This window comes from Camelina sativa, chromosome 2, assembly GCF_000633955.1.
Source record: "Camelina sativa cultivar DH55 chromosome 2, Cs, whole genome shotgun sequence".
Classification (NCBI taxonomy): domain Eukaryota; kingdom Viridiplantae; phylum Streptophyta; class Magnoliopsida; order Brassicales; family Brassicaceae; genus Camelina; species Camelina sativa.
This window is the reverse complement of record NC_025686.1, coordinates 10,957,519-10,971,481: the sequence shown is the minus strand read 5'-3', so window position 1 is coordinate 10,971,481 and position 13,963 is coordinate 10,957,519. Positions and strand designations below refer to the sequence as shown.

At 37.5% G+C, this 13,963-nt stretch overlaps 2 protein-coding genes across 3 annotated transcripts; both read left to right on the top strand.

The window, feature by feature from the left end:
* Positions 9,111–11,311, top strand: LOC104722046. Of its 2 annotated transcripts, XM_010440155.2 has the most exons (4): positions 9,111–9,339; positions 9,675–9,743; positions 10,102–10,336; positions 11,152–11,311. In XM_010440155.2, the coding sequence occupies exons 1-3, from the start codon at positions 9,175–9,177 to the stop codon at positions 10,291–10,293; spliced, it is 426 nt and encodes a 141-aa protein (XP_010438457.1). In that variant the 5' UTR covers positions 9,111–9,174; the 3' UTR covers positions 10,294–10,336; positions 11,152–11,311. The 2 variants fall into 2 exon arrangements, with proteins under 2 accessions (XP_010438457.1, XP_010438450.1); XM_010440148.2 differs by lacking the exon at positions 11,152–11,311 and having other exon boundaries at positions 10,102–10,555.
* LOC104722063 (scarecrow-like protein 26) lies at positions 11,299–12,819 on the top strand. Its single transcript, XM_010440166.1, has one exon. It carries the CDS (start codon positions 11,317–11,319, stop codon positions 12,766–12,768), a length of 1,452 nt encoding a protein of 483 aa, XP_010438468.1. The 5' UTR covers positions 11,299–11,316; the 3' UTR covers positions 12,769–12,819.

Below are 13,963 nucleotides of genomic sequence, written 5' to 3'. Positions count from 1 at the left end.
TCACACTTTGCCTTTACCTGCACCACAAACACATATTGAGATGCATGAGTATTTGATAAACACTCAGTGAGGCAATCCTCCCATCTACTGGGCTATACACACAAGCAACAATGATTCATCAGTTCCAAACAAGCATCAAACAAAACACACAAACCAGGAAATCAAACATCATCTCGCTAGAAGGGAGGTGTCGACTGACACCAGCCTAGTGTCGACCAACACTGGCCTTGGTGTCGACCGACACTACCCCACAGTGTCGATCGATGCCCAACTTGCTGGTGTCGATCGACACTCCCTCTACAAATGCGATCTGCGCGAAGTCGAGAGTCGAATCTTGCTCCCAAATCTCCTCCAAATCGTCCAATACTCGAAACCCAAGCCTTATACATCCGTAGGAACCTGTATCAACCATTCCCAGCAAGAAAAACACATAAAAAGCAACAAACAAGCAAGAACAAGGGAATCAAAGGCTTAGATTAGCCATGGTCATGCACTCACCTCTTTGCAGGAAGATTCAGACCAAAAGCAACGAATCCAACCCTCCTAGCAAGCTTCTAACACGTTCCTAGCCCTGGATCTTCACTCCCACAGCAAGATCTCACCAAAGGCACTTTGAAATCTCACAAACTCTCTCAAGAACTTTTAGGAACTGTTTTCTCCTTTTCTTTTTCTTTCAAGCGGCGTAAAACAACAAAAACACGACCCTAGGTCGTTTTCCCCCTTTTAAACCTTGGTTCATTGGTTTCCCTAAACCAAACCGGCCAGAAATCGATAATTAAATTGAACCGGTCGAAACCGAAACAAACAGTGTCGATCGACACCTCTTGTGGTGTCGATCGACACCTCTTGTGGTGTCGATCGACACCCCCACCAATTTACCAAAAATTGGTTTGCGGGTGTTACAATCCCAATTGTGTAGATCTTTGCCTTATTCTTTTTATTTCTGTTTAGTTTAGGTTATTAAATAAAATCCACTTTATTGATCGGTTGAACTTGCATTGTTTTGAGTGCATCTTATCTGTTAACACACAACCATTTGGATTGATAACATTTTGTACTGCAACTGCATAGAGATTTGATACCCTAGGTGAAAACCTACTATAAGTGAGTTTGCTGAGTTGGAGAAGACTATACCGATGAAAATAAAATCTGAGAAGCTAGATAAAGATGAAGATTTTTATTATATATTTTATTTAATAAAATTTAGTGTTTTTAGTATTTAATTAGAGGATAGTGCTAATTTTAAAAATAGGAAATTGTGTGTTAAATTTAGAAGAAAAACCTATTTTTGAGAATTACCCTCAAATCATAGTTCGAAAACAAATAAACCGTGTATTTGAAATCTGGAATATTCCAAAATTAGGGTATTAATGAACAAAAGAATTATAAACCGAGGTATTACTCAGAGAATAAAAGAAATTTCATGTTTTTTTCCAGGAAAAAAAAAAGAAAAACGTAAGTTTTTAAATAGAGTTTAGAGAATAAATCTCTTGTCTTATTGATAAACGAATGAATGAGGTTACATATATATAGAGTTTACATTAGACCGACATAAGACTTAAGACAATGGACCGATCGGCCTTTGTGGCCGAGACACAATACATGGATAGTAAACGGGCCAATCGATGGAGTCCACTAAGTGTTCTACAGCACTCCCCCTTGGACGATATGACCGTGCCTATGCAGGAAGGGATCGATGCAATGTGCTTGGGGATGCTGCCTCATTAAAACCTTACCAGGAAAACTCATTGGGACAAAACCTTGGAGAAGGAAAAAGAGTACAGCACACATTGCTTCCCTGTTCCAAGCATCACTCTAAGTCCTTAAGCCCCCGCATTCCAATCTGGTGCGTGAGCTTCTTGAATGTTGTTGTCAGCAATGCTTTGGTGAAGAGATCGGCTGAGTTGTCTCGTGACTGAACTTGTACCACTTGAACTTCTCTGGCCTTTTGTAGTTCATGTGTGAAGAAGAACTTTGGTAGAATGTGCTTCGTCCGATCTCCCTTGATGTAACCTTCCTTGAGTTGTGCGATGCAGGCCGTATTGTCTTCCTTGTTGTCATCCAAGCCACTATCTGTTCGAATATGTTGAGTCATGGATCGCAACCAAACACACTCACGGCTGGCTTCATGGATTGCTAGGATCTCTGCGTGATTTGAGGATGTGGCCACAAGAGTTTGCTTCATAGAACGCCATGAGATCACAGTACCACCGTGTGTAAACACATAACCTGTTTGTGACTTACCATTGTGTGGATCGGATAGATAACCTGTATCAGCAAAACCAACTAAACCTTCTTTGTTATAGTTAGTATAAAATAAACCAAAGTCTGTCGTTCCTTGTAGGTAACGCAGAACATGTTTAATACCATTCCAGTGCCTTATAGTCGGACAAGAACTATATCTTGCTAGGAGGTTCACGGCAAAACATATGTCTGGTCTAGTGTGGCTAGCCAAGAACATTAACGCTCCTATAGCACTGAGGTAAGGCACTTCTAAACCAAGAACTTCTTCATTGTCCTTCTTAGGAGCAAATGGATCTTAACTTACTTCAATACTTCTCACAACCATTGGGCTAGTCAATGAGTGAGCTTGGTCCATATTAAATCTCTTGAGTACCTTTTCTGTATATGCCTTTTGATGCACAAGGATTCCATTGTTTCTGTACTCAAGCTGTAATCACATACAGAATTTTGTCTTGCCTAGGTCTTTCATCTCAAACTCTTTCTTGAGATATTCTACAGTTTGGGCGATTTCACCAGAGGTTCCAAGGATGTTTAAATCATCCACATAAACTGCTATTATCACAAATCCTTTGTTTGCAAACTTCTTTATGAATATACATGGACTGATTGGGTCATTCTTATAGCCTTCTCTAGCTAAATATTCACTTAATCGGTTATACCACATTCGACCACTCTATTTTAGTCCATAAAGCGATTTGTCTAGCCTTATGCAGTACTGTTCTCGAGAACCACTCTTATCTTTGAGTTCAATACCCTCTGGTAATCTCATATAAATCTCATTATCAAGTGGACCATATAAGTATGTAGTTACAACATCCATTAACCGCAAATCCAGTTTTTCTCTTATAGCCAGACTTATTAAGTACCTAAAAGTCGTTGCATCCATCACAGGGGAGTATTTCTCCTCATAATCTATTCCTGGTCTTTGAGAGAACCCTTGTGCTACCGTACTTTATATCTCACAATTTCATTGTACTCATTTCTCTTTCTTACAAAGACCCACTTATGTCCAACTGGCTTAGTTTCAGGTGTTGTCCTTATGATCGGACCAAACACACTTCTCTTCTTCAAAGAGTTTAACTCCACATCAATAGCTTCTTTCCATTTAAGCCAATCTTTGCTTTGAGTGCACTCTAATATAGATGTGGGTTCATGATCCTCATTTATCTCAAGTGCTACCTTGTATGCAAATATATCATCGATGTCGACATCTTTTCGGTTCCATTGTATTCTAGACATTATATAATTGATTGAGACCTCATTATTATCAATACTTTAAGGACCTTGAGGTTCAGCGTCCTGAACCTCACTTGGTTCCTTAGGCTTTGCCGCGGCTATGTCTGTAATTTCTGTAATTCCCTTAACCTCGGTCTGTTTTGCACCTTTAGACTTCCGAGGGTTCTTATCTTTGGAACCTAATGGTCTACCTCATTTCAAACGTGGCTTAGACTCTGTAGCAACTTGATTATTATGTTTCTTTTGAACATCAATACGTACTGGTGCATTGCAAGCTGGTATGTACGATTTTGTTACTCTCTTTGGGTCAGCAAAGGAATCTGGCAATTGATTAGCTAACTTCTGTAAATGAATAATCTTTTAAACCTCTGCATCACATGCTAGAGTTTGAGGATCTCGCCAATTTAAGGATGTTTGATTCCATGTTAATTCCTTGACCAGCTTCCTAGTCTCACCACCTAGCATAGGGAATTCAAACTCAACAAAGTTGCAGTCCGCGTATCTGGCCTTAAATAAATCTCCTGTTAGTGGCTCAAGATACTTTATAATGGTGGGAGACTCATATCCAACATATATTCCCATCCTCCTTTGAGTTCCCATCTTAGTTCTCTGTGGTGGAGCAATAGGTACATAAACGGCACAACCAAATGTTTTGAGATGGGATATGTCTGGCTCTTGACCCGATAATAGTTGGGATGGTGAATATTTGTGTTCACTAGATGGCCTGATGCGTATAAGTTCTGCTGCATGTAAGACTGCGTGTCCCCAAGCCGACACAGGAAGCTTCGATCTCATTAAAAATGGTCGAGCTATCAATTGTATTCGTTTAATGAAGGATTCAGCTAATCCGCTTTTTGTATGGACATGTGCCACAAGATGTTCCACACTCACCCCCATGGACATACAGTAATCATTAAACGCTTGGGATGTAAATTAACCAGCATTGTCTAGACGTATAGTCTTAAGTGGAAAATCTGGAAAGTGTGCTCTTAGCCTTATAATTTGAGCCAACATCCTAGCAAATGCTAGGTTTCTTTAGTTAACAAGCAAACGTGTGACCATCTGGTTGATGCATCGATCATAACCATAAAATATCTAAATGTCCCACAAGGTGGGTGTATTGGTCCAAATATATCACCTTGTATCCTTTCCAGAAAGTTTAAAGTCTCTTTAGTGACTTTTACTGGTGATGGCCTTATAATAAGTTTCCCTTGTGCACATGCTACACAAGTGAGATGTTTAGGGATAACTTTTCTCTCTTTAAGGTTGTGCCCATTCGAACTCTTAATCAGTTTACGCATCATGTTACAACCCGGGTGGCCTAGCCGGTCATGCCATAGAGTGAACTGTTCATTGAACATTTTGTGCTTTGCCAAGCTAGCTTCTATCATATTGATCTTAGCATGGTATAAACCAGTGGCTAGTACAGGTATAGTCTCTAGGACCTTCTTATGTCCTTTTACAATTTCTGTAATGTATAGGAATTCTTTATTTCCTTCACCCTTGGTTTCAATATGATAACCATTCAATCTTATATCTTTAAAGCTCAATAAGCTTCTCTTAGATCTGGGTGAGTACAAGACATCACTTAATTCAATCTGTGTGCCATTAGGCAATAATATGTGAGCCTGGCCGTAGCTTTCTATCAAATTTGCTATACCCGCAATTGTGCTAACATTGGCATTTTTCATTATGAGGTTTATGAAATATCTTTTATCTTTTAGTATAGTGTGGCTGGATCCACTGTCCACCACTAGTTCACTCATATCCTCAGCCATTTCTATATAAAACAACATTTTGTGTTTTGATTTAATAAGGCAATTAAGTATAAAATAAAATCTTTACATTTAAACCAAAATAATTATCCAAAACATAGAAAGAAATCAAAGCATAAAAGCATAGAATTAAACCAAAATAAAAACCGAAATTCAATCACTCTTAAGGCAATCGGAAGTCTCATAGGCTAGGGAGTCATCATTCTCATGATCGAAGTCTCCTTCATCATCGAGATGCACATAGTTGGCTTCTGGATTGTTCTTCAAGACCTCTTGATATGCATCAATGAGATGTTTGAGAGTTATGCAGTTCTTTGCCCGGTGGTTAGACATACCACATCGGCGACAAGTCGATTTGGCCTTGGTGTGTGGTTTAAAGGACCCACGGCCCCTACCACCACGTCCACGGCCTCCACGGCTAGCTTGGCCTCCTCGACCACCACGTCCTCTGCCACCACGGCCATGGCTGTAGTGTCTTTCTCTGTGGACATAGTTGGTCTCTTTAGGCTCCTTAAGCTCTTTAGGGTCTGCAGCACTTTTCTTTCCCCAATCAACTTTGTGTGCTTCTGGTAATGGGGCTAAACCAGGAGGTCTCATAGCACTATTCCTCAGCAACAGCTCATTGTTCTGCTCAGCTAGCAGTAAGCACTCATTGAGTTCCCCATAGTCAGGAAAACCTTTTTGCCGATATTGTTGCTGAAGGACTATGTTATGAGGGCTGAAGGTAGACAATGTCTTCTCTAGCAGCTCTTTCTCGGTTACTTCAATACCACACAACCTAAGGAGTGAGACAATCCTAAAAAGCTCAGAGTTATACTCATCCACGGATTTGTAATCCTGGATCCTTAGGTTCTTCCAATCGAACTTGGCCTTTGGTAGGAGCACAGTCTTTTGGTGTCTGTATCTGCGTCTAAGCGCTGTCCAAAGGGCGAGAGGATCTTCTATGAAAAGGTACTGATTCTTGAGACTCTCAGCAATGTGATGGTGCATGTGTTGGATGCACTTGTTCTTTTGCTTGTCAGTACACTCATAGTCCTCTTGCATGCATTCGTACAAGTCCTTTGACTTGAGATGGATCTTAGTGTCCATTGCCCATTGCAAGTATTTGCTTCCAGAAGCATTCAAGATACCATAGTCTAGGCTCTTAAGGCTTGCCATCTGCATAAACAGAAAATAGACAACCGAGTATTAGCACGCGATATTTGAGATCGAACCATGCAATCAATCAATAGGTCATGCGGTATTTGAGAACCATGCCTTAGGCCATGCGGTATTTGAGACCGAAACATGCCTTGCCTCTTATAATTTCGTGGTTTAAATTCATGCATGCAAGATAACAAAAGCAAATAGATAATGCATGCAACAATTTCCTTATTACTAGATAGGATTTCCTTTTTTTAAGTTTTCCTATTCATTCTAGGATTTAGTAATTATTGTTTTAAGAGTTTTAGATAATTACTATAATTAATTAGGAACATATCCTAACCAATATTTTAATTCCGATTTCAATGTTTTAAATTTATAGAATTTTAACAAAAGTTTTAATATTAATCGGATTTACTCTTAGAACAACAAAGTTAATGTTTCTTAAATTTTAGGATAATGATTAAGATTTATGGAAGTTATCCTAATAATCTTAGAACAAGCTTATGCTCGAGTTTTATGTTTCATATGGCCAAAAGTTTTACAGAAAATCTATGTTCAAGTTTATGCTTAAGAAATCCTAAGGATGAATTCATGCAGCCGATTAAACATTCTTATGCAAGGTTCAATTTTTAGCTATGATGCATGAACAACCAAGTTTTAAATCTCCTAGAACAATTTGATCAATATCTTTCTAATGAATCTAACAATTTAGTTATAGGTTCTTATGCAACAATCAATCAAGCAAGCATAGACAATTAATCAATCAATCGGATTTTAAGCTTGATATATCTTGGTGCAATTCACAAACAATCTAACAATCCTATGTGACCGATTTTAAAGTTTATAGGATTAGAACTCTTAAGATTTGTTTGTTGTGTACTTGAATGTTTTAAGGTTCAATAGCTTTTAAGGTTCAAATTCGATTATATAGTTTTAAGGAGGTTTCAGATTTTGTTTATCTTAACACCAATAGGGTCTGACCGGTTTTTATCTGGGAGCTAAAGACCTCAGATATACCTCATGATCCTCCACGAACCTCGAACAGCTTCCCACGAACAGCTCCTTGTACCGCTCGCACTCGAACTCACCCCTGAACCGCGAACCAATAACCTCGATCGAGTTTAGGATAGAACTTGATCACAAGCTAAGGGATGCTCGTGAATCACCAAGAGATCTCTGAGACAAAAGAGATAAGTCTCAAAGAAGAGGAAGAACAAATGCGGTTTAGGGTTTTGGAAGAGAGATGAATCGGCGGCTGCCTTAGGGTTTTAGGGTTAGAGGCTATCGTGCTGATAACGTGTTGTAAACTAGAGAGTTTAGGGAATAAATCTCTTGTCTTATTGATAAACGAATGAATGAGGTTACATATATATAGAGTTTACATTAGACCGACATAAGACTTAAGACAATGGACCGATGGGCCTTTGTGGCCTAGACACAATACATGGATAGTAAACGGGCCGGTCGATGGAGTTCACTAAGTGTTTTACAACAAATATCAAATAGTATCCTATAACAAGTTTATTAGCCTAAATGGGGAAAATCGGTTATTTCATACCCAACCTAAGGTCTTATGTTCAATTCCTACCTAAAGTCTAATGTTGTGCAAATTTATACATTAACTAATAAAAATTTCAAATTCGCAACCCAAACTTGTAAAATTGTGTCAATCTATACATAAGTCGTGACGGCGTTAAAAAATTGTTAGCAGTTGCTTTTGGGATGCCATGTGCTCAACAACGTCATTTTATGCGACAAAAGAGACAAAATTTTTTTTGTCAAAACGACATCGTTTAGCTCTTCTTCTTCAACATTTTTCTTTTCCTTCGGTCTTCTTTCTCGACAATATTATCTTCAATTGTTCAACGAAGGCCATAAATCTTTTTTGGTTTTGTCTTTTATTTGGAAAAAAATACTGAAGGTTTTGGAATAAATAAGATTGAGCTGAGTATAATAATGTAATCAAAGATCTCAACAACTTGAGATAACACGTTTTGAATTAATAAAAAAAAATTCAAATTTCACATAAGCAACAGATCCATTTTTCTGAGAATTGGCGAAGTCTTGAACAAGATGGAATCATAAGCAGCTAGACGAATCCAAGTAACTAAATTTTAAGATAAGATCAAGCAATTAGGAAATCGAAATTGAACAACCCAGATTAAACAGATTGAAGCTGATGAAAACATCTTGATAAACACTTACAAAACTCCACCAACCCCTGCAGATTAATACATAAATTAGGGGGAATAAACACCCAATCGAATCTGGATAGAAGCTGATAAAAACATCTTGATCAACACTTACAAAACTGGGCATAAGTTTAAAAAACCTAAATTTTATAAAATCCCCAAATCGATTTCTTTGTTTTGAGAGGCTGAAGAAGAGAAGAAGAGCTAAACGATGTCGTTTTGATAATTTTTTTTTGTCTCTTTTATCACATAAAATGAAATCGTTAAGCACGTGGTATCCACATAAGCAACTGCTAACGGATTTCTAACACCATGACGACTTAAGTATAGATTGACACAATTTTACAAGTTTGGATTGTGAATTTGAAATTTTTATTAGTTAATGTATGAGTTTGCACAACATCAAACTTTGGGTAGGAATTGAACATAGGACCTTAGGTTGGGTATGAAATGGCCGATTTTCCGCCTAAATGAAGCGACCAAATCACTGACACAAACCAGGCCTAAGCCCATTAACGTACAAAAACTATAGAATTTGTGAGATTTTCTCAGTTTCTGACTTCTGAGAGATAAAGAGAGCGATGAGAGGAGTCGGAGGTCCGTTGCTGTCAATCGACGATCTTCTCGCCGATCTCGGCGAAGAAACTTCCTACTCACCGGAAAACGTTTCAACTCCTGAAATTTCTTCAAAACCAGACTCCGTTGATACCTTCTCTGAACCGTTGGATCTATCCCGACTCTTTCAGGTCCCTCTTCTGATCCAAAATTTTGCCTTCACTTTTATTGATTCTCTATCATTGTTCCTTCATTGTTTGTTCAAATTTTATGCATCCTCCTGTTTGATTTGTGTGGAACGCTATGTGTCTGAATCAAGGTGGTTTTGAAATCTGTGTGTATTGGATCTCTCATTAGAGGATGGTTGAAATATGATTTTGGAAGAGTTAAATCATCCTTAATCCCCATATAAATGATGTACACCGGGTTGGTTGTGTTGTTCTTATCAACATTGGTTCTGTGATTAGCATAGTATTTGCCTAGTCTATGTACCGGGATTATAACAAAAGCAGTTGTTTTGTTTCAGGAAAACTATGATAAACTAAATGATGCGTTTGGTGGTTCTGATCACTCATGGACCTCCCTAACATTGGAGGTAATTTGAAAGCTTTTTGATTTGACAACTATATTATTTTTTTTCCTATCAGGTTGGCATTTCCATGCTACAGAGTTTATAAATATTATGTGAAAAACGTCAATAAGAGGACATGATTGGTATGTTGAGGTTTTGATGTGATTGGCTCATGTATGGAAGTCTTTGTCTTTCACATTGGTAGGACATGACTAAATGATCAGTTATGCCAGTATCTGAAGCATATATGTTATGAGGTTCTCAAGAAATGATCAGTGAGGCTCTGCAGATTATAAGAGACAAATGCAAATGAAATGTTTCCATAGCTTGTCAAGAAACTTATATGTTAATAAATCCTTTACTTACTTCCTTTCATTTTCAGCTTTGCACTGCCTTAGAAACCGCAAACAAGTTGGTCCATGCCACCACCTCGAATGCTAGATTGTTGTCAGAGAAGGTGGAAGAACTCGAGAAAATTGTTAAACGAGGAGACTCTGCAGTGGCATCTGCCAGAACGGTTCACGCCACAATTAACCAGAAAGGATTAGTTGATTACCCTCTGCGTGACAGTTAGGACTTATGACCATTAACCAATATCAATTTAATACTCTACCAAGGTACAAACCAACCTTTTGGGTTCTATTATTAAATCTTTGCAAATGGGATCCACAACTATGTTATTTGAGTCTAGATGTATCTTGAATCATACGACGATATAAATATATAATTTTTTGACATTTATGAAAGAGCAACTGAGCAAGCATGTATTTAGTTTAATTGGATTATTGGAGAATGTAGGATTTGGTTCTCTTAAAATATGATATGGTCTGATCGTATATTTCTGTGAAATTGCATTCAAGGTAGAATTGTGAGTGTGAGTGACCACATGATTTTAGCTGGAAAACAACTTGTAAACTACTAAAATTGCGTCACTGCTTCTGTCACTTTTTTTCCAAACCAAAACCTGTTATAGAGGTGAGGGAGATAAGGTTCTGCTGTTTGCTTAGCCTATAATTGTGTTAAGAGACTAATCGAAGTGGTCTGAAGATTGTTAGAACGATTTCGGAGTTTATTATTAATTAGTTTTTTATGTGATGCCTCTTGATTGATTTGATTAGATGTAAACCAAATCTCAATAATGTCTTGTCGTTTTCTGTTTGGCGCTTAGGTTCTCTACTCAGCAAAGCTGGCTATATGCATTTTCATATGAAAAATATATAGTCCGTGCACTTCTATTTTATTTTAAATTGTCACTAGCTAGGTTAGACTGGACGCCGATTTTATAATTTTAAAAACTGATCAGTATGATTGGACTAACAATTCTCACTTGTTTTGTTTAATTTCCCAATTGATCGTAGTGGTGCATATAACCATGGATTAATATAGTTGGACTAACAATTCTCACTTGTTTTCTTTATTTTCCTGATAACAGTGGTCCTGCTACTTGTTACAAGGACCACAGGTTGTTCGACCTCCCTGAAAGGGGACCATGTACTTTAGATTTGACTTAAAATGATTTACTTTAAAAAATATTCTCTTGGGTCGTACTACAGTATCTATATAATTCTGCATTGCTCGTTTCTTCATTTGTACCTGCATGACCATGAATTATCCTTACGAGGACTTCCTGGACCTCTTCTTCTCTACCAAAACGAACACGCCTGCCGAAGCCGCAAGCACCTCCTCTTGTGGTTATAGCCTGAATGATCTTGACGTTGATTGGGGTTGTGACTTCCGTGATGTCATTGAATCCATCATGGGTGATGAAGGAGTTTTGATGGAAACTGAATCTGCTCCAATGCTTCATGGCCAGGAGGGAATTTGTAACTCTGCGTCCACGGGCTTGTCCGTGACTGATGGGGTTATTGTAGAGGAGCCTAAGCTAGATGAATCAAAGGGCTTGAGGTTGGTTCATTTACTGGTGGCTGCTGCGGAGGCATCAACTGGAGCGAATAAGTCTCGGGAGCTAACTCGGGTTATACTTGCAAGGCTTAAGGACTTGGTTTCTCCCGGTGACCGAACGAACATGGAGAGATTAGCTGCTCACTTCACCGACGGCCTTTCAAAGTTGCTTGAACGAGACAACGTTCTGCGTCCCAACCAGCATCGCGGTGATGTTTATGATCAGGCAGATGTGATCTCAGCGTTCCAAATGCTGCAGAACATGTCTCCATACGTCAACTTTGGTTACCTCACCACCACACAGGCTATTCTTGAATCTGTGAAGTATGAACGTCGAATCCATATCGTGGATTATGATATCGCTGAAGGTATTCAGTGGCCTTCATTGATGCAGGCCTTGCTGTCTAGAAACACAGGCACATCAGCCCAACATCTAAGGATCACGGCTTTGTCAAGAGCCACCAATGGTAAAAAATCTGTTTGTGCAGTCCAAGAAGCTGGACGGCGTCTAACCGCGTTCGCCGAGTCTATTGGCCAACCGTTTTCATTCCACCATTGTAAACTGGAAAACGATGCATTCAAATCTTCGTCTCTGAAGCTTGTAAGAGGAGAAGCAGTGGTGATCAATTGTATGTTGCATCTCCCTCGGTTTAGCCACAAAACTCCGAATTCCGTAATTTCCTTTTTATTGGAAGCTAGAACTCTAAACCCGAAACTTGTCACTCTCGTTCACGAGGAAGTTGGCCTCATGGGAAACCAATGTTTCCTATATCGTTTTATGGACTTGCTACATCAGTTCTCAGCCATCTTCGACTCTCTAGAGGCAGGCCTCTCAATCACTAACCCGGCACGGGGCTTTGTGGAGCGTGTATTTATCGGTCCGTGGGTTGCTAATTGGTTGACGCGTATCACTGCTGATGATTCAGAAGTCGAAAGCTTTGCTTCGTGGCCACAGTGGTTAGAGACTAATGGGTTTGAAGCCATGGAAGTGAGCTTCGCCAACCGTTGTCAAGCAAAGCTCCTTTTGAGCTTGTTTAACGATGGGTATAGTGTGGAAGAATTGGGCCGAAACGGCCTCGTCTTGGGATGGAAATCTCGACGTCTTATGTCGGCCTCTTTCTGGGCCTCGCACGAGTCGAATCTGTAAATTCTCGGTTTTTTTGGAATCATAGTACAGTACAGTACATGAGACAGTGGTTTACAAAGACATCAAAATATAATGATAAAAAATAATAATAAAGAACAATCAAGAAAACAAAATCTATAAACTTTTATTAAATGAGCTTAACTATCAGTTTAAGAGGATTTGATTTCAATTAAAAAAAATTATATGTCGGTTTGGATTTATGAGAATTTAGAATTTAGATTTTATAATTAAGCAAAATTATATGTCGGTTCGGATTTATAAATAATAATTAATGTTTACAATTAAACGAATTTATGAGTCGGTTTGAGTTTATAAAAAGTGATTATAATTTATATTTCACAATTAAACAAGATTTTATATCCACTTGGATTTATATGAGAATTATGTTTTAATTTTTTTTTTTTTTTTTTTTTTTTGTCAACTAAATTTTTTAATATTAAACAAATTTATATGTGGGTTATGATTTACAAAGGAGAAATAGAGTTTAAATTGTATAACTAAACAAGATTATATGTTGATTTGGGTTCAACAATATTAATATTTTTGTTAATGATTTTCGTTTTAATTTTTAATTTATTAAATTTTTATTTAATATAATATGACATGGTGCATTTTTATTGATTAAAACAAAAAGGGTGAACAGATTCACCCCTAGAAGTGAAACCAAGTATTGCTCTATATATATACACTAAAAAAGTTATTATACCCAGTTTAATAATTTTTGGATCCTGAGATTAAAAAAAAACTGGGTCTTATCTCTATGTTTTTAGGAAAAAAAATATTTGGAACCCTAATATTAATATAAAAAATTATATAATGATGTCAAAAGTTATAATGATGTAAAAAATATCTTATCATACCTTAAAAATAACACTTAAACAAATTTTATAGATAATTATAACACATACTCCATAATCTTCCGAAATAGTACTATTAACACATTATAATATTTTAAACTAACTTTTAGGATATGTTTTTTTAGGTTTGAATTCTTTTTATTACATTTAGGATATAGTTTGAAAAGGGTAAAAGTATAATCTTTAGAATTTAAAATTTAATTTTGAAAGTTTAATTGTAAAATATAATGCTATTTTGAAACTTTAAAAAAGATGTAGTAAATTTGAAAACAAAAATTTATTTAGGTGCTATTTGTAATAATTGCCCAAAATGAAATGGATTATGTGCACATGCACCC

Bases quoted from the DNA above. Each gene is read 5' to 3' on its own strand.
- LOC104722046 (XM_010440155.2), top strand. From the start codon at position 9,175: ATGAGAGGAGTCGGAGGTCCGTTGCTGTCAATCGACGATCTTCTCGCC. The intron at 9,340-9,674 runs GTCCCTCTTCTG...GTTTTGTTTCAG, and splicing joins ATCTATCCCGACTCTTTCAG to GAAAACTATGATAAACTAAA. The intron at 9,744-10,101 runs GTAATTTGAAAG...TTTCATTTTCAG, and splicing joins GGACCTCCCTAACATTGGAG to CTTTGCACTGCCTTAGAAAC.
- LOC104722063 (XM_010440166.1), top strand. From the start codon at position 11,317: ATGACCATGAATTATCCTTACGAGGACTTCCTGGACCTCTTCTTCTCT.